At 42.7% G+C, this 20,677-nt stretch overlaps 1 protein-coding gene across 1 annotated transcript; it reads left to right on the top strand.

Moving 5' to 3' along the window:
• Positions 1 to 249: 249 nt before the first annotated feature.
• Positions 250 to 20,422, top strand: LOC106590355 (uncharacterized). Its single transcript, XM_014181294.2, has 12 exons — positions 250 to 904; positions 1,530 to 1,625; positions 1,845 to 2,078; positions 2,183 to 2,342; positions 2,443 to 2,604; positions 4,536 to 5,068; positions 17,225 to 17,830; positions 18,247 to 18,342; positions 18,578 to 18,811; positions 18,931 to 19,090; positions 19,488 to 19,649; positions 19,770 to 20,422. Exons 1-12 carry the CDS (start codon positions 329 to 331, stop codon positions 20,288 to 20,290), a joined length of 3,540 nt encoding a protein of 1,179 aa, XP_014036769.2. The 5' UTR covers positions 250 to 328; the 3' UTR covers positions 20,291 to 20,422.
• Positions 20,423 to 20,677: the final 255 nt, after the last annotated feature.

Genomic DNA, 20,677 nt, shown 5'->3' on the forward strand with positions numbered 1-20,677 from the left:
TGTGACTTTGTCCTCCTGAATTGTCCCTTTATGAGCCGTATTATCTTCCTCAATAAATCTTTAAGTAACTATGTACTTTGAGGTGTTGCGTCAAGAGAATTGGGAAGTGTAGAGTATTGCTTGGCACACATACGTACCATGAATGGAACTTCCACAGGCACCTCAGTCCAATTACAACCCTCGTCCTGGTCTCTGTCCAATGCCACATCACCTACAGGTGCAAAGTATGAACACATCAGGAAATGTTCCCACTTATAAGCACAAACATGTCTTGAGAAATGATCATCTTTAATACTCTGCTGCTCAGTCTGTTAGTGTGTGCACCACAATGGCAGCAGCCATGGATTCAATCAGTTGTTCAATATGTCTGGATCTACTGAATAATCCGGTGACTATTCCCTGTGGACACAGCTACTGTATGGGCTGTATTAAGGACTGCTGGGATCAGGATGATCTGAAGGATGTCTATAGCTGTCCCCAGTGCAGACAGACCTTCACCCCAAGGCCTGTTCTGAAGAAAAGCACCATGCTAGCAGAATTGGTGGAGAATCTGAAGAAGACAGGACTCCAAGCTGCTACACCTGCTCACCATTATGCTGGATCTGGAGATGTTGCGTGTGATGTCTGCACTGGGAGAAAACTCAAAGCTGTTAAGTCCTGTCTGGTGTGTCTGGCCTCTTACTGTGAGTCTCACCTCCAGCCTCACTATGAATCTCCTACCTTTAAGAAGCACAAGCTGGTCAAAGCCTCTACACAACTAGAGGAGAATATCTGCTCTCATCATGACAAACTGGTGGAGATTTACTGCCATACTGATCAGCAGTTTATCTGTTATCTGTGTACAATGGATAAACATAAAGCCCATGATACAGTCTCAGCTGAATCAGAAAGGACTGAGAGACAGGTAAGGACAACAACTCTGTAATAATTGTTCATTCACAGTATCAATGTGAGAATACTATTAATTACAGAATATTATTCACTGCACATATATTTCTGTATGACATTGAAAAGGAAGTTAGCCCACACCCAATAACCTAAGGCTGACAGGTAGCCTAGCAGTTAAGAGCGTTGGATCAGTAACTGAAAGGTCTCTGGCTTGAATCCCTGAACCGGCAAGGTGGGTGGGTGGGTGGGGGGGACCCAGGACCGAGTTAAGTAAATCCTGGATTAAGGCAGCCACTGTCATCTCTCTGATTCAGAGGGGTTGGGTTAAATGTGGAAAACACATATCGGTTGAATGCATTCAGTTATGTGTATCCCCTTTCCCTTCCCACATATGCACACATGAATGAAACAGAGGTGATTCGATTACAACACAACCTTGACTGAGACATGAGGAGTTGCATTGGCTCCCTGAGCTAATGCCTAGGCTTTAGCAAATGATCGGTCATGCGCATACAGACACGCATGTGACTTTTCTTCCATAGGTCATGGACTTTGACCTATCATGAAGTTTGATCTGTTCTCAGTAAGACAGAGTCACTTGTACACATGAACAATGGACTGACATTTGTTTTTCCCACCAGAGTCAGCTGGGAGAGAAACAGAAGGAAATCAAACAGAGAATCCAGAAGAGACAGAAAGAGATACAGGATGTGAGACAGGCTGTGAAGTCACTCAGGGTGGGTGTTGTTGACCATTTGGATGTATTTACTTAGAAGATAGTCACCTTTAAAGTAAACTACAGTAAAACTGAAGCCAGTGAGTAGCCCAGTGCTGGGCCATGTTCCAATCCCACTGAGCCCCACAGTGGGGAACAGGTTGTCTGGAGTTCTTCTGAGAGCTGAGTGAATGAACTGGTTGAAATGGAACCCCTCCTCTCTTTGTTTGTTTCCTAACAGCGCTCTGCACAAGCAGCAGTGGGGGACAGTGAGAGGATCTTTACCGAGATGATCCACTTAATTGAGAGAAAGTGCTCTGAGGTGAAAGAGCTGATCAGAGCCCAGGAGAAGGCTGAAGTGAGTCGAGCAAAAGGACTGCTGAAGCAACTGGACCAGGAGATGGCTGAGCTGAGGAGGAGAGAGGCTGAGTTGGAGCAGCTCTCAAACACAGAAGACAACATCCAATTCCTCCAGGTGACATCACGATCTCTCTGTCCCCAGCATCAGGTGTTACTGCTGAAAGTGAAATGTTTGTATTTCTCAACAATCATCTGTTCTGTTTTTTTATGTCTCTGTAGAGTTTCCAGGCTCTCTGTGTCCCTCCTCGATCTGAACACTTACTCAGCATCACTGTCAACCACCACGTCTTCTTTGAGGATGTAAGGAAATCAGTCGCTGAGCTAAAAAGCCAATTAGGACAAATCTGCTCTGGGGAAATTGCCAAGATCTCTGTAAAAGGTAGGTAACCTAGGCAACTACTGAGCCCTTTGACTTTCTGTAATGTTTTTGTCATGATCACTATTGAAACAGTGACATTTAATTCCCTATGTTTCCATAGTGACAAAAGTCCACATTGTTCCACCTTCTGAGCCCCGTTGTCTTCCATCATTTGACACAACTCAGTCTACACTGTCAGTTGGAGGACTAGTATCACATTGGAATGACACCACCTGTCAGAAGACAAGGCCTGAACCCAAGACCAGGGAAGAGTTCTTAGAATGTGAGTAAAGAATATACCCCAGCTAGCGTATAACGTTCTGAGAACCATACGTTTCTTAGAGCTTTGTGAGAGCATGGTTATTTTGCATACGATCTTTCCACAGTATTCTGAGAATGGTGCAGGATACCCAACTAGCACATAATGTTCTGAGAACCATGTTTCTTAGGTGGGAATTTCAGTACTTCAGCATACGGATTTCTACGTGTTTCCTCATTCATTAAAAAAAAGTGGTACCGGTTGCCTTCAGACAAGTGCCGTGACACTTGTGGGGGTCGTAGAGCAAGTTAGTTTGTAGCCCAAATGGTTCGGACACTACCAAACAAAAGTTGGCACATCGACATCGACACTTTACATAAAAACCACAAGAAAACATTAAGAAAGTTCAAATAACATTCTACGAGTGTTATTTCAAAACATATACATTCCGTTATCAGCATCAACAAAACTCTATCTTGTTAAGTGTGTTCAGGTGTGTCGGCCACATCCACTAATTGGCCACACCTGATCTTAATGAGTGCTTGCCAGCTAGCACATTTTGTTCCTTGGAAGTTATGGGAATGTAAGTTTTTGGTTTCCCATTGGTTCTGGGAACGAAGCCATACATTTCCTAACCGGTAAAACTGAGTGTTTTTTAAACGTTCTGAGAATGGAATTAAAAACATTTTTTAATTACTAGGTTGCAGGAAGTTCTGAGAATGTTTTACTATGGTTCGCTGAAAGTTTTCCTGGGAGGTTTTATTAACTTTCTGAGAACAGAAATTATTGATATTTGAAGGTAATTAAATAACATTCTGAGAACATGTTTCAATAAGACTTTTAATAACACTGCTAGCTCAGTTTGGGTTAACTGTTTAGAACTCCAAGCACAGATAGGACACATTGGAAAGTCATTTGCTTAGGCATTAATCATGCATTTATTTTTCTATTGTGGCACGGAGTCAGTGAGCCTCAAACCTATGATCTTCTGTTCTCTATTCATGGAATTAGTCCACTACACCACCAGGACAGTTGTGTTTCATTTTTTTAACTTATACAAACCTGTTCATTTTTGTCTATTCAAACAGACCTTATTTCAACATAAAAAAGCACTCATTAATATCAGGTGTGGTCAATTAGTGGGCGTGGCCAGCATACTTAAACACACTTAAGAAGATAGAGGATAGAGAGAGTTTTGTTCACGCTGAGAACTGTTTTCTCCTTCCCACCTTCTGACACCCAGATGGCGGCACACATCTTTGCGTGCCTAGCAGATATCTTAGCTTGAATGTTGGCCCACCACCTTAAGCTCAACCTCGACAAGATGGAGCTGCTCTTTCTCCCGGGGAAGGCCTGCCCACTCAAAGACCTCTCCATAATGTTTGACAACTCCACAGTGTCCCCCTCCCAGAGTGCAAAGAACATTGGTGTGACCCTGGACAACACCCTGTTTTTCTCTGCAAACATCAAAGCAGTGACTCGCTCCTGCAGGTTCATGCTCTACAACATCAGTAGAGTAGGACCCTACCTCACACAGGAAACAATCCAGGTCCTAATCCGGCACTTGTCATGTCCCATCTACACTACTGCAACTCTCTGTTGGCTGGGCTCCCCGCTTGTGCTATCAAACCCCTGCAACTTATCCAGAAGGCTGCAGCCCGCCTGGTTTTCAACCTTCCCAAGTTCTCCCATGTCACGCCACTCCTCCGCACACTCCACTGGCTTCCAGTTGAAGCTCGCATCCACAACAAGACCATGGTACTTGCCTACAAAGCAGCAAGAGGAACTGCCCCTCCCTACCTTCCGGCTATGATAAAACTAAAAACTTACGTTCACACAGCTTCCAAGGAACCAAATGTGCTAGCTGGGACTGTACATTGCACTTTAATATACTACACACACGCACACCTGCATGCACACATACATTTCACCTGTTGTTTTTTCTTCATCCTCAGATTACTGTCAGCTCACATTGGATCCCAACACGGCATTTAACTGTCTGTGTCTGTCTGAGGGGAACAGAAAGGTGACACGGCGTTATAAGGCCCAGCTTTATCCTGCCCATTCAGACAGATTTACCACCTACCCCCAGGTGTTGTGTGGAGAGGGTCTGTCTGGAGCCTGCTACTGGGAGGTGGAGTGGAGCGGGGACTGGGTTGATATAGCTGTCTCATATAAAGGGATCAGCAGGAGAGGACCTGATGAGGGTTTGTTTAGAAGCAGTAAACAGGCCTGGTGTTTGGAGTGTGATGCTTCTGGTTGCTCTTTCTATCACAATGATAAACAGATTGTCATACCTGTCTCCTGTTCCACCAGAGTAGGAGTGTATCTGGACCACAGTGCAGGAACTCTGTCTTTCTACAGCATCTCTGACACAATGACCCTCCTCTGTAGAGTCCAAACCACTTTCACTCAGCCCCTCTATCCTGGGTTCACTGTCTCTAGAACTGTGAATATACTGAAACAAACCAAGATTATTAGAGCAAACTAAAACTGAAACTAAAACAAAAACTAATCTTGAAAAAACAATTTAGTAAACTGAAATAAAATAACTAAGAAATTGTAAAAAAAATATATATATATATATATATATATATATATATATATATATATTATTTACATTATTTACATTGACGGTCTACCTGGGAACAGTGGGTTAACTGCCTTGTTCATGGGCAGAACGACTGATTTTTACCTTGTCAGCTCGGGGATTCGAGCTGACTAACCCGTTTTAAAAACTAAAACTATACTGAAACTATTATCTTTGACTCCAAAATAAAATAAAACCATCATTAACTATGTTCAGTTGGAGTTTTTTTCTCAAAACTTTGGGCAAATATCTAATTTTTATTTATTTCACAAGGTAGGTAAGTTGAGAACAAGTTCTCATTTACAATTGCGACCTGGCCAAGATAAAGCAAAGCAATTCGACACATACAACAACACAGAGTTACACATGGAGTAAAACAAACATACAGTCAATAATACACTAGAAAAATAAGTCTATATACAATGTGAGCAAATGAGGTGAGATAAGGGAGGTAAAGGCAAAAAAGTCAATGGTGGCAAAGTAAATACAATATAGCAAGTAAAACACTGGAATGGTAGATTTGCAGTGGAAGAAAGTGCAAAGTAGAAATAGAAATAATGGGGTGCAAAGGAGCAGAATAAATGAATAAATAAATACAGTAGGGGAAGAGGTAGTTGTTTGGGCTAAATTATAGATGGGCTATGTACAGGTGCAGTGATCTGTGAGCTGCTCTGACAGCTGGTGCTTAAAGCTAGTGAGGGAGATAAGTGTTTCCAGTTTCAGAGATTTTTGTAGTTCTTTCCAGTCATTGGCAGCAGAGAACTGGAAGGGGAGACGGCCAAAGGAGGAATTGGCTTTGGGGGTGACCAGAGAGATATACCTTCTGGAGCGCGTGCTACAGGTCGGTGCTGCTATGGTGACCAGTGAGTGGTGATAAGGGGGGACTTTACCTAGCAGGGTCTTGTAGATGACCTGGAGCCAGTGGGTTTGGCGACGAGTATGAAGCGAGGGCCAGCCAACGAAAGCGTACAGGTCGCAGTGGTGGGTAGTATATGGGGCTTTGGTGACAAAACTAATAGGGTTTTCAATGGGGTTTTCAAGCTTTTAAGGTGTTTTCAAGCTACTGAATCAGGAGAGGCCGACGTTTAAAATAGACCTAGCTTGTGCATCACAATCACTAGGGACGGACTTTGATTTGGAGGCCACAGGCAGATGCCAGTCTGAGCCCACCCTTCCCCTTGAACGAAGCAGAATAAAAAGGCTAACTGAAAACCTTTGAAATACCCTTCATTAGTAAAGGTCTTTGCATCACCACCTACAGGGGTGGGCAATCATTTTGGCTCGAGGGGCACATCTGGATTATACAATTCAACAGACTTTTTTGGGACCGGTTTGTGTGTCAAAAGCAATTTGCGGCCCAGAAACTGGGCAGTTGTTTGAAAATAGGTATCATTATAGTTTCTACATACAGTGGTTCCTCCTTTAAAAGTTACGTCATACTGAAGCACACCTTGTGTGCTGCCTCAGCATTCTGTGGCCCGTCATTTAATTCTCAGCCATTTCTTCTGTTACTGCAAGTTATTGCTAGTTTGACCACCAGAGAGCATCTTTGAGAAGCATTTGATAGTACTTCCGTATTGGCATTACCAGAGAATTTAAAACCCTTTTTGTAATAACATAGTATATGGGATTGATTTTAAGAAATGTGTCTTAATTAATTTGATTAATATTATGGTGTTTCTATTCAGAGAAAAAATATGCACAATCGTTTGTCTCTACATTAACTAACATATTCCTCTCAATTGCACATTTTTTGCTTGACTCGTTATGACGTTATAACTACTTACATTTGCCTCCCGTAATGTTTTGTCAGCCATCTTTGCTGAAGAAAGTCACCAGGGAGGGGTGGCTCGTGTCAAATTCATCATTGGAACCACTCGATATGATTGGTCATATAAAAACCTTGGGACCCAAATGCATACTGAGTGCTCTAACTCTCCCTTGTGGTGGTCTGGAGCAATGAAGCCGTGACGCTGGGTACCTCTAAGTCCCGCGGTGTAAGCTCACAACTTTTCAAGGAGGAACCACTATACTTTTTGTCTGGTTTTAGTTACTCTGCCTTCAGAAAGTATTCACACCCCTTAACTTTTTCCACATTTTGTTGTGTTACAGCCTGAATTTAAAATCACTTAAGGATAGGACCCTTTTTTTCAATTTTCACCTAAAATGACATACCCAAATCTAACTGCCTGTAGCTCAGGTCCTGAAGCAAGGATATGCATATTCTTGACACCATTTGAAAGGAAAATCTTTGTGGAAGTTTGTGGGAATGTCAAATTAATGTAGGAGAATATAACACATTAGATCTGATAAAAGATAATACAAACAAAATAAACATGTGTTTTCTATTTATTTTTTGTTCCATCATCTTTGACATGCAAGAGAAAGGCCATACACTTAGATAGGATTTTAGGTGTAATTTAGATGTTGTCCCATAGATGACAGCAGTGTGTGTGCAAAGTTTCAGACTGATCATGTGAAGAATTGCATCACTACACAACATTTTGTATCAAGTTTGCCAGACGTTTGCCCAAATGTGCCAAATTGGTAAATGTATACATTTTCAAGTACATAACTATAGAGAACATACAAAAATGCTATGGTAATAAAACATTTACGTTTGCACATTCCAAGGCCAGGCATGGGTTAGAGACAGAAGTAAGTACATTATTTACCTTCAGAGGTGAATGTATCAAACCAGTTGGTGTGATAAAAGTTTTTTGTTGTTGTGCACTATCCTCTAACAACAGCATGGTATTTTTGTTGTTGTAATAGCTACTGTAAATTGTACACCGCAGTTAGATTAACAGGAATTTAAGCTTTCTGCCCATATAAGACATGTCTATGTCCCGGGAATTGGCGGTTGTTTACAACGTCATTCTAGTCACATTATCGCATATTGAGCAACAACCGTCCCGGTTTAGGGACACCGATCCCATTAATCCATTTTAACAAGTCACATAATAAGTTGCATGGACTCACTCTGTGTGCAATAAGTATTTAACATGATTTTTGAATGACTATCTGATCTCGGTACCACACACATAAGGTCTCTCAGTCGAGCAATGAATTTCAAACACAGATTCAACCACAAAGACCAAGGAGGTTTTCCAATGCCTCGCAAAGAAGGACACCTATTGGTAGATGGGTAAAAAAAGCAGACATTGAATATCCCTTTGAGCATGGTGAAGTTATTAATTACACTTTGGATGGTGTATAAATACACCCAGTCACTACAAAGATACAGGCGTCCTTTCTAACTCAGTTGCCAGAAAGGAAACCGCTCAGGGATTTCACCATGAGGCCAATGGTGACTTTAAAACAGTTGCAGAGTTTAATGGCTATGATAGGAGAAAACTGAGGATGAATCAACGACATAGTAGTTACTTCACAATACAAACCTAAATGACTAAGTGAAAAGAAGGAAGCCTGTACAGAATATAAAATGTTCCAAAACATGCATGTTGTTTGCAATAAGGCACAAAAGTAAAACTGCAAACATTTTGGCAAAGCAAATAACTTTCACTGACTACCACTCTTCATATTTTCAAGCATTTTGGTGGCTTGTGTTATGGGTGTGCTTGTCATCGGCAAGGACTAAGGAGTTGTTTGGGATAAAAAGAAATGTAATAGAGCTAAGCACAGGCACAATCCTAGAGGATTTGCAACAGACATTGTGAGACAAATTCACCTTTCAGCAGGACAATAACCTAAAACACAAGGTCAAATATACGCTGGAGTTGCTTACCAAGATGACATTGAATGTTCCTGACTGGCCAAGTTACAGCTTTGACTTAAATCAATTTGAAAATCTATGGCAAGACTTGAAAATGGCTGTCTATCAATGATTAACAACTTACTTGACAGAGCTTGAAGAATTGTTTAACCTCTTGTCGTTCGCCTAGGATGGGGCGCTACAGCGATTTTTGAAAAACATTCGTGCCCATTTTAAACGGCCTCCTACTCAAACTCAGAAGCTAGGATATGCATATAATTACTACTTGTGGATAGAAAACACCCTAAAGATTCTAAAACTGTTTGAATGGTGTCTGTGAGTATAACAGAACTCATATGGCAGTCAAAAACCCGAGACCGATCGTAACAGGAAGTGGAATTCTGAATTGCGGACTCAACTTCATCAGTTTGCCTGTAAATCACACAGTGAGCAATGGTTCATTGAGCACTTCCTATTGCTTCCACTAGATGTCCCCAGTCTTTACAAAGTGATTTGAGCCTTCTACTGTGAAAACTGAATGAATGAGACGCAGTGGAACGTGGTCACACGGAGAGGGCCATCACCATTATGACGCCGGTGCCCCTGGCTACCCTCCCCTTTCGAAACGTTTTGAAACACAATGCAATCGTCCCCCTTGAATCTTATTGGAGCTCTGGTTGAAAAAGGCCCTAAAGATTTATGTTATACAACGTTTGACATGTTTGAACGAACCTAAATGGAAAAAAATAATTTTTTCGAAAGTGGAGTCCCGCGCACGACGGAACTTTTGGTGCAGCCTTCAGAACGCGCTAACAAGAACAAGCTATTGGAACATAAAGGATTAACTTTTTCGAACTAAAATACATTCGTTGTGGACCTGGGATTCCTAGAAGTGCTTTCTGATGAAGATAATCATAGGTAAGGGATTATTGACAATAGTATACAAGACTAGATTTGATATGCGATTGTTCCAAGATGGCGCTGACCTGTAACGGTAGCCTATTTTCTGAGTATCGCATCCCCTTTTATCGCAAAGTGTGATTATCCAGTAAAGTTATTTTTAAATCTGGCATTACAGGTGCTTTCAAGAGATATTCATCTATGAATCTTAGAATGACAATATTATATTTTAAAAATGTATTCGCCGATGTACGCGCCGATGTAAAATGCTGTTTTTATATATAAATATGAACTTTATCGAACAAAAGAAAGCATGTATTGTGTAACATGATGTCCTAGGGGTATCATCTGATGAAGATTGTCAAAGGTTAGTGCTGCATTTAGCTGTTTTTTGGTTATTTGTGATGCATGTGGTTGGTCGGAAAATGGCTTTGTGGCTACTTTTACGATATACTCCTCTAACATAATCTAATGTTTTGCTTTTGCTGTAAAGCCTTTTTGAAATCGGACAACGTGGTTCGATTCAGGAGAGGTGTATCTATAAAACGATATAACATAGTCCTATATTTGAATTAAAAAATATATTAAATTTCGTTATGCTAATGGCGATAGGATTTTTCGCTGGATGTCCGTCCCGTATGAGCCCGACCAGGGGTTAAAGAATAATGTGCAAATATTGTACAATCCCAGTTTTTTTTTATACATTTGCAAACATGTCTAAAAACAGATTTTCACTTTGTCATTATGGTATATTGTGTGTAGATGGATGGGAAACAAATACATTTAACTTCTTATGGATGGTGGCAGTATTGAGTAGCTTGGATGACTGACGTGCCCAGAGTAAACGGCCTGCTACTCACTCCCAGAAACTAAGATATGCATATTATTAGTAGATTTGTATAGAAAACACTCTGAAGTTTCTAAAACTGTTTGAATGATGTCTGTGAGTATAACAGAACTCATATGGCAGGCAAAAACCTGAGAAAGAATCCAAACAGGAAGTGGTCTGTAGGACTTCAATTAATTGCCTATTCAAACTACAGTGTCTGTGGGGTCATGTTGCACTTCCTAAGGCTTCCACTAGATGTCAACAGTCTTTAGAACCTTGTTTGAGGCTTCTACTGTGAAGTGGGGATGAATAAGAGCTACTGGAGTCAGAACACTGCCAGCAGGGCATGAGCCTCAGGCATGAGCACTCACATGAGAGAGAGGTACCTCCGTTCCATTGCATTTCTGAAGACAAAGGATTTCTCCGGTTTAAACTTTATTGCGGATTTACGATAAAAACATCCTAAAGATTGATTATATACATCGTTTGACATGTTTCTATGAACTGTAATGGACATTTTGGAGTTTTCGTCTGACATGCGCGTCCTGAATTTGGATTTGTGAACTGAAGGCGCGAACAAAAAGGAGGTATTTGGACATAAAGGATGGACTTTATCGAACAAAACAAACATTTATTGTGGACCTGGGATTCCTGGGAGTGCATTCTGATGAAGATCATCAAAGGTAAGTGTATATTTATAATGCTATTTCTGACGATTGTTGACTCCAACATGGCGGATATATTGTTTGGCATGTTTTTGTGTCTGAGCGCCGTACTCAGATTATTGCTTTTTCGGTAAAGCTTTTTTGAAATCTGACACAGCGGTTGCATTAAGGAGAAGTTTATCTAAAGTTCCATGTATAACACTTGTATTTTCATGAACATTTATGATGAGTATTTCTGTAAATTGATGTGGCTCTCTGATGAGGCAAATGATTACTGAACATAACGCGCCAATGTAAACTGAGATTGTTGGATATAAATATGAACTTTATCGAACAAAACATACATGTATTGTGTAAAATGAAGTCATATGAGTGTCATCTGATGAAGATCATCAAAGGTTAGTGATTCATTTTCTCTCTATTTCTGCTTTTTGTGACTCCTCTCTTTGACTGGAAAATGGCTGTGTTTTTGTGTGTGATGGCACTGACCTAACATAATCATATGGTTTGCTTTCGCCGTAAAGCCTTTTTGAAATCAGACACTGTTGCTGGATTAACAAGAAGTAAAGCTTTAAAATGGTGTATAATACTTGTATGTTTGAGGAATTTTAATTATGAGATTTTTGTTGTTTTGAATTTGCCGCCCTGCACTTTCACTGGCTGTCGTCATATCGATCCCGCTAACGGGATTCAAGCCATAACAGGTTTTAATCAATGTTGAATTCAGGCTGTAATGCAACAAAATGTGGAATTAGTCAAGGGGTATGAATGCTTTCTGAAGACACTGTAGTTAGGGATGCACTGATGTGGAAATTCTGGGCAAATTACCTATATCGGATATTTTCTTTTGCAATATCAAGCCAATATGTATATTTCGTTATTGCCTTTTTAAACATTCTAGAACAGATATACTTTGCAACCAAGTGTTTACATGTATGTTCATAAACCTAATAATAAAATATGTCAAATGTATTTAATATGGGAAAGGAGTATACATTTTTATTTGCATCAAAAAGTGAGTAAAATGCATCCGGAAGGTATTGTTCAGGAAATGATATGGGAAGATTGGTAATAAATGTGTAGAAAAACAGTTCTGCACTCTTTTCAGTTGTGGTTTTGTCACAGTCCTTTCTAACGAGTCTTGTGCAGCTTGCGTCGTAGAGGGAAATGGAATACACATACGTGTTCGGGAGAGTTTTAGCTTTCGGAAATGGGGTCATAGGGGTCATAATAGCTAAAAGACCCAACCAAAAGCTAAAGCCAGATTCGGAGAAAGAAAAATAAAACCTCTCCGTTTGACACAACCAGAGACAGCTACAACCGTTAAATTGCGTACATCGCCGGAGGGCCTCGAGCAGAAGAGGAAGGCAAGATAACAGAGATCTCACCAGTGACTATCACTAACTGTCACTAGCTAACAGGGAAAAAAATGGCAAGGTAGCTAACTTGATTCCTCTTACATTTACAGGCAGTACTAACGTTAAAACGCATTGGATTGGTTAAATAAACATGGGCGAGAGAGAGTTTCCTTCCACAGTATGTTTTGCACCAGTCCTGCCCTCCAGCCCAGCCCGAGTGGCCCTCCTGCCCTCCGGCCCAGCCCGAGTGGCCCTCCTGCCCTCCGGTCCAGCCCGAGTGGTCCTCCTGCCCTCCGGCCCAGCCCGAGGGGCCCTCCGGCCCTCCGGCCCTCCGGCCCAGCCCGAGGGGCCCTCCGGCCCTCCGGCCCTCCGGCCCAGCCCGAGTGGCCCGAGTGGCCCTCCTGCCCTCCGGCCCAGCCCGAGTGGTCCTCCTGCCCTCCGGCCCAGCCCGAGTGGCCCTCCTGCCCTCCGGCCCAGCCCGAGTGGCCCTCCTGCCCTCCGGCCCAGCCCGAGTGGCCCTCCTGCCCTCCGGCCCAGCCCGAGTGGCCCTCCTGCCCTCCGGCCCAGCCCGAGTGGCCCTCCTGCCCTCCGGTCCAGCCCGAGTGGTCCTCCTGCCCTCCGGCCCAGCCCGAGGGGCCCTCCGGCCCTCCGGCCCAGCCCGAGTGGCCCTCCTGCCCTCCTTCCCAGCCCGAGTGGCCCTCCTGCCCTCCGGCCCAGCCCGAGTGGCCCTCCTGCCCTCCGGCCCAGCCCGAGTGACCTGCATGTCTTCCGACCCATCCCGAGTGGCCCGTCTGCCTGGCGCAGCTATCGGCGCCACCAAATTGAGAGGACCAATGAAAGTCCTTAACCTCTCACATCTAGACGTTCCGCTAGCGGAACACCTGCTCCAATATCCAATGATAGGCGTGGCGCGAATTACAAATTCCTCAAAAATACAAAAACTTCAATTTTTCAAACATATGACTATTTCACAGCATTTTAAAGACAAGACTCTCCTTTATCTAACCACACTGTCCGATTTCAAAAAGGCTTTACAGCGAAAGCAAAACATTAGATTATGTCAGCAGAGTACCAAGCCAGAAATAATCAGACACCCATTTTTCAAGCTAGCATATAATGTCACAAAAAACTAAACCACAGCTAAATGCAGCACTAACCTTTGATGATCTTCATCAGATGACAACCCTAGGACATTATGTTATACAATGCATGCATGTTTTGTTCAATCAAGTTCATATTTATATCAAAAACCAGCTTTTTACATTAGCATGTGACGTTCAGAACTAGCATACCCCCGCAAACATACGGTGAATTTACTAAATTACTCACGATAAACGTTCACAAAAAACATAACAATTATTTTAAGAATTATAGATACAGAACTCCTCTATGCACTCGATATGTCCGATTTTAAAATAGCTTTTCGGTGAAAGCACATTTTGCAATATTCTCAGTAGATAGCCCAGCCATCACGGCTAGCCATTTAGACACCGACCAAGTTTAGCCCTGATCAAACTCCGATTTACTATTACAAAAGTTTCATTACCTTGGTTGTCTTCGTCAGAATGCACTCCCAGGACTGCTACTTCAATAACAAATGTTGGTTTGGTCCAAAATAATCCATCGTTATATCCGAATAGCGGCGTTTTGTTCGTGCGTTCCAGACACTATCCGAAATGGTAAAGAAGGGTCGCGCGCATGGCGCAATTCGTGACAAAAAAATGCTAAATATTCCATTACCGTACCTCGAAGCATGTCAACCGCTGTTTAAAATCAATTTTTATGCCATTTTTCTCGTAGAAAAGCGATAATATTCCGACCGGGAATCTCCTTTTCGGCAAACAGAGGAAAAAATCACAAAGACGGGGGCAGCCAGGTCACGCGCCTAAGCCCACAGTCCCTTGATCGGCCACTTGAGAAAGGCGATAATGTGTTTCAGCCTGGGGCTGGGATGACGACATTCAGGTTTTTCCCGGGCTCTGAGCGCCTATGGACGACGTAGGAAGTGTCACGTTAGAGCAGAGATCCTTAGTAAAAGATAGAGATGGCAAAGAAGTTCCAGAAATGGTCAGACAGGCCACTTCCTGTAAAGGAATCTCTCAGGTTTTGACCTGCCATTTGAGTTCTGTTATACTCACAGACACCATTCAAACAGTTTTAGAAACTTTAGGGTGTTTTCTATCCATATATAATAAGTATATGCATATTCTAGTTACTGGGTAGGATTAGTAACCAGATTAAATCGGGTACGTTTTTTATCCAGCCGTGAAAATACTGCCCCCTAGCAATAAGAGGTTAAAGAACAATTGTTGTCCCAAGAGTTGTGTACGGGAGAAGAGAATGTGTTGGACTATGTTAGTCGCTTTCGTGAGCGCCTACACCAAGCCTGTGCACTCGCTAAGGAAGCTCTGTCTTCCTCACAGACGAGTATGAAAGGACGCTATGATAAACAGGCTGTTTCTCGTCCACTACAGACAGGTGACCAAGTACTGGTGTTATTGCCTGTTCCAGGATCTTCACTCTCAGCTCGATTCTCTGGTCCTTATTTGATTGAAAAGAAATTAAGTGAAACTGATTATGTGCTTCAAACTCCTGATAGGAAACGCCAATCTCGTGTGTGCCACATTAACATGTTGAAAGCATCAGTTTTTTTTCTCCCCAGATCAATCTCTCTCTCTCTCTCTCTCTCTCTCTCTCTCTCTCTCTCTCTCTCCTACATGTCACATTTGTCCGGTTATCCTGTGAGTATTGTTTTGTTGTTTGTTTGGTGGGAAAAGGGGGTACCAAGACAAGTCGCCCATGGGCATACATTACCCGTAGGAATACTTTTTCTAGGTACCCTAGTTAGAACTGGGCGGACCACCCACTGTATTTTTGGTTAGTTAGCTAGCTGTTCTTGAAGTAGGCTAGTCTAGTTTAGGGGTGTTTTGGATTATTGTTTCTTTGCTTGGGTCCAGCTCAGCCCCTTTTCTCACACCACATTACCGTGTGTTTAGCAATAAACCTTTAGAGTTTGACGGTAGATTTCAGTTGTCTGTGGTTTTTGTTCTCACTGTTACTTGTCACTATTCTAATTTGCATGATTTATGTTACGGGTCTCGTATCCATCCCCCCTAGACTGCCGGGCCAAAAGGGATTCGTAACAGTAGAAAATAGCAAAAATAAAGAAAATCCCTTGAATGAGTACATGTATCCAAGCTGTTGACTGGTACTGTATGTGTAGTACGTTATTTTACTGTAGTCATAGTTTTACCTAGAAGTGTGCATCACTGAAGAACTGGTAGTTCATTGCTGTTTGAGAATGACTCAACATTCGGGCTGATCTATGACCTTACAGCACCTCCCCTGGTCAGAGGGGGATGAAGCGACCTCACAGAGCTACACACAACAGCACTTTATGGACATACAACAGACATAGATTGGTGGTTCTGTAATGGACAGAAGACAGAGTTAATGAATACACTGTGCACAATACAATCTCTGCCACTGCTTGAGGAAGACAGAGAAGTACGGTATGTGACATGCAGAGTCAGGAGGATGGACAGATGCCCGGAACCCTAACAACTGGACCCTAGCAACCAACCAGTGGTCAGAGCCCCAGGTCACAGAGAGGGCAGAGATCAGCAGGCAGACACCCCGACTCTTGCCGGGGAGGGCTCCTACTACAGAGGTTTGAGAGGGCTGTGAAATGGTGTTAACAGACACCGACAGGGAATTCATAACAATTGCCGTGGGTTTGTAATAGAGGAGCAACCAATCAGTTTTGTGGTTATGTGCCCAAGTTAATAAGCTACTTTTCACAGCTTTCCCACACAATATTTTTCGCCACATTGTTATGTTGGCAACAACCACAATTAAACTAAACGATTGCTTCTGTGCTACAGTATGTGGAGAATAGGGTTTATATGTCTCCAGTGTTTGCAAGCCTCACTCCTTTCTCCTAGCCTGGGAACCAGAGGGTTTGTGCTATCATTCCACTCCTTGCCACTTCTTGTCAGGTGACACAGAGTACAAGGAGTGGAACGTTAGCACAGACAGGCCTGGATTTCAGGCTACATTTCTCCACCCTCTTATCTTCTAACTAACCCGTTTGACAGGATCGGCTGAGCAAGGCACTATACAGAATCACTGATCTACAACTTATATTCCATCACAAATAACTACTCATTATGTTCTCGCAGCACCTTGCTCACACCTATCCCCTGGAACACACTGTAAGTCTATGACCATTGAGGATTGCCACTGTTGCCAAGTGAAATGGGAGCCCAGGACTCCAGTTCACATACTCCAGGTCACCCCCTGATCTACCATCATACTGCCTACAGACTGTTTTCCTGAATTGTCACTTAAATCTTCCTCAATAAATCTGATTATAGCTATGTACTTGGAGGTGTAGTGGTCTGTATCGAGTGAATTGTCAGTTGGGGAGAATAGAGTGTTGCATGACACACATACTATAAATAGAACTTCCTTAACCACCTCTGTCCAATCACAACCCTCTTCCTGGTGTCTGTCCAACGCAACACTGTGTACAATCAGGAATGTTCCCACTCAAAAGCACAAACAATTCTAGAGCAACGAAAGTAGTGTCATTCGGCTAGTGTGTGCACCACAATGGCAGCAGCCATGGACTCAATCAGTTGTTCAATATGTCTGGATATACTGAAGGATCCGGTGACTATTCCCTGTGGACACAGCTACTGTATGGGCTGCATTAAGGACTGCTGGGATCAGGATTATGTGATGGGTTTTCTGATCAGCTGTCCCCAGTGCAGACAGACCTTCATCCCAAGGCCTGTTCTGAAGAAAAGCACCATGCTAGCAGAATTGGTGGAGACTCTGAAGAAGACAGGACTCCAAGCTGCTACACCTGCTCACCATTATGCTGGATCTGGAGATGTTGCGTGTGATGTCTGCACTGGGAGAAAACTCAAAGCTGTCAAGTCCTGTGTGGTGTGTCTGGCCTCTTACTGTGAGACTCACCTCCAGCCTCACTATGAATCTCCTACCTTTAAGAAGCACAAGCTGGTCAAAGCCTCCACACAACTAGAGGAGAAGATCTGCTCTCATCATGACAAACTGGTGGAGATTTACTGCCGTACCGATCAGCAGTTTATCTGTTATCTGTGTACAATGGATGAACATAAAGTCCATGATACAGTCTCAGCTGAATCAGAAAGGACTGAGAGACAGGTATTGACAATCTATAATTTCGCTCATTCAGAGTATCACTGTGAAAATACCATTCATTGCTGAACATTAGACACTACTGTACAACATAGCTTTGAAAAGGAAGTCAGCCAACACCCAATAATTGAGCTGTGCTAATATACACACTCATGTGATGTTACCTTTACTGAGACCTGAATAGTTGCATTGGCTCTTTCAGCTAATGCCTAGGCTTTGGCTTAGCAGGCTAATGATATTTTCTGGCATGCAGGAGATCTGAGATCGAACACGATCGGTCACACTCATACAGACTCACACAGACACGCGCATCCTTTTTCCATATTGCATAGACTTTGACCTATCATAAAGTTTGATCTGTTCTCATTAAGAAAGAATCACTTGTACAAATGAACCATGGAATTACATGTGTTTTCCTGCAGAGCCAGGTGAGGGAAAAACAACAGAAATCCAAACAGAGAATCCAGGATAAAGAGAATGAGATGCAAGAGGTGAGACAGGCTGTGTATTCACTCAAGGTGAGTGTTGTTAACTATTTACATATATTTACTTAGCAGTTGGCCCTCTAGAGAGACTTATTCCTCCTAAACTAAACTACAGAAAAACTGGAGCCAGTGAGGAGCCCAGTGCTGGGATATGTTCCAATCCTATTGAGCCCCACTGTAGGGAACATGTTTCTGGGGTTCTGATGAGAGCTGAGTGAATGGGCTGGTTAAAATGCAACCCCTCCTCTCTTTTGTTTTGTCCTAACAGTGCTCTGCAGAGGCAGCGGTGAAGAACAGTGAGAGGATCTTTACTGAACTGATCCGCTCCATTGAGAGAAGACGCTCTGAGGTGAACGAGTTGATCAGAGCCCAGGAGAAGGCTGAAGTGAGTCGAGCTGAAGGACTGCTGAAGCAACTGGACCAGGAAATGGCTGAGTTGAGGAGGAGAGAAGCTGAGCTGGAGAAGCTTTCAAACACAGAAGACAACATCCAATTCCTCCAGGTGACATCACGGTCTCTCTGTCCCCAGCATCAGGTGTTACTGATGAACTTTTTTTTTAAACTTTCACAGCAATAATCTTTTTCCTGTTTTCTAATCTTTTTTGTTTCATATATCTGTAGAGTTTCCAGTCTCTCTATGTCCCTCTTGGATCTAAGGCCTTACCCAACATCACTTTCAATCAACACGTCTCCTTTGAGTATATAAGGAAATCAGTCTCTGGGCTGAAAAGTCAAGTTGAAAAGATCTGCTCTGGGGAAATTGCCAAGATCTCTGTAAAAAGTAGGTAACATACAGTATTAGGACAGTATATATGATGCAAGTTAGGGCTTGATTAAATCCATAGAGCAGATAATCTGCGTTGTAGCGCGCATGATATTTAAAGGTAATTTCCGATTGAGCCGACACATGCAGCGTTTACTGTGAATGCAGTCTCCACGAACGCGGTACCATTGCCTTTAAATGCCATTTGCGCAACAACGCAGATATTCCACGCTACGGAATTAATCGAGACCCTAATCTGCCATTTAGTAAATGCAGTACATTAGGTGAACTTTATGGTTGAATGTTTGTTCTCAATGGAGAACCTTTTTCAGTTACTTATCCCATTGACTTGCTGTAATGTTTATGTCATGATCAGTGTACACAAGTGATACTTGATTTCCTGTTGTTTCCATAGAGACAAAAGTCCACGTTGTTCCACCTTCTGAGCCCCGTTGTCTTCCATCATTTGACACAACTCAGTCTAGACAGTCAGTTGGAGGACTAGCATCACATTGGAATGACACCACCTGTCAGAAGACAAGGCCTGAACCCAAGACCAGAGAGGAGTTCTTAGAATGTGAGGAAAGAACATACTGTACATACGCATGTACAAAAACACACACACATGCATGCGCATACGCATGCGGACACAAACATGCACACATACATTTCACCTGCTGTTTTGTCTTCTACTCAGATTCCTGCCAGCTCACATTGGATCCCAACACAGCCCATAAAGAGCTGCGTCTGTCTGAGGGGAACAGAAAGGTGACATGGAGTGATAACGACCAGCTTTATCCTGACCATCCAGACAGATTTACCACCTACCCCCAGGTGTTGTGTAGAGAGGGTCTGTCTGGAGCCTGCTACTGGGAGGTAGAATGGACCGGGGTGGAGGTTTATATAGCTGTCTCATATAAAGGGATCAGCAGGAGAGGACATAATGAGTGGTTAAGAAGCAGTAATCAGGCCTGGTGTTTGGAGTGTGGTGCCTCTAGCTGCTACTTCTATCACAATGATAAACAGACTGACATACCAGTCCCCCGCTCTACCAGAGTAGTAGGAATGTACCTGGACCACAAGGCAGGAACTCTGTCCTTCTACAGTGTCTCTGACACAATGACTCTTCTCCACAGAGTCCAGACCAATTTCACTCAACCCCTTTATCCTGGGTTCTATGTCACTACGTCTCTCAAGATACTGACACCGACACAGTGATGAGTTACAGTGAGTTACAGTGATACAGTTAGAATACAGACAAGCAAAAGGGTCAGAATAGTGACCGGAAAGATCCATATTATAAGATGTTAAGAAGTATTACCAAGTTTAAATAAATGTGCACATAAATTATCCTGATTCTATTGCCTTAGTGCATTTTTCTAAAATGGGTTTTGTATAAAACTCCCACTTCCACAGTCAGCAGGAGCCCTCTACCAGGGAGAAACACAGGCAGGTACGGTATGTAATATAAATACCTTGTCTTTTTACAGTGGAGTGTATTCATGGACGGCAAGGGTAGCCAGGCTTCCCCATATATTTCAAAAAAATTCTCATTCTTCTCTCTGTGTGTTAATAATTTTCCATCAATTCGCAAGGGGCTGAATC

This window comes from Salmo salar, chromosome ssa29 (assembly GCF_905237065.1).
Source record: "Salmo salar chromosome ssa29, Ssal_v3.1, whole genome shotgun sequence".
Classification (NCBI taxonomy): Eukaryota; Metazoa; Chordata; class Actinopteri; order Salmoniformes; family Salmonidae; genus Salmo; species Salmo salar.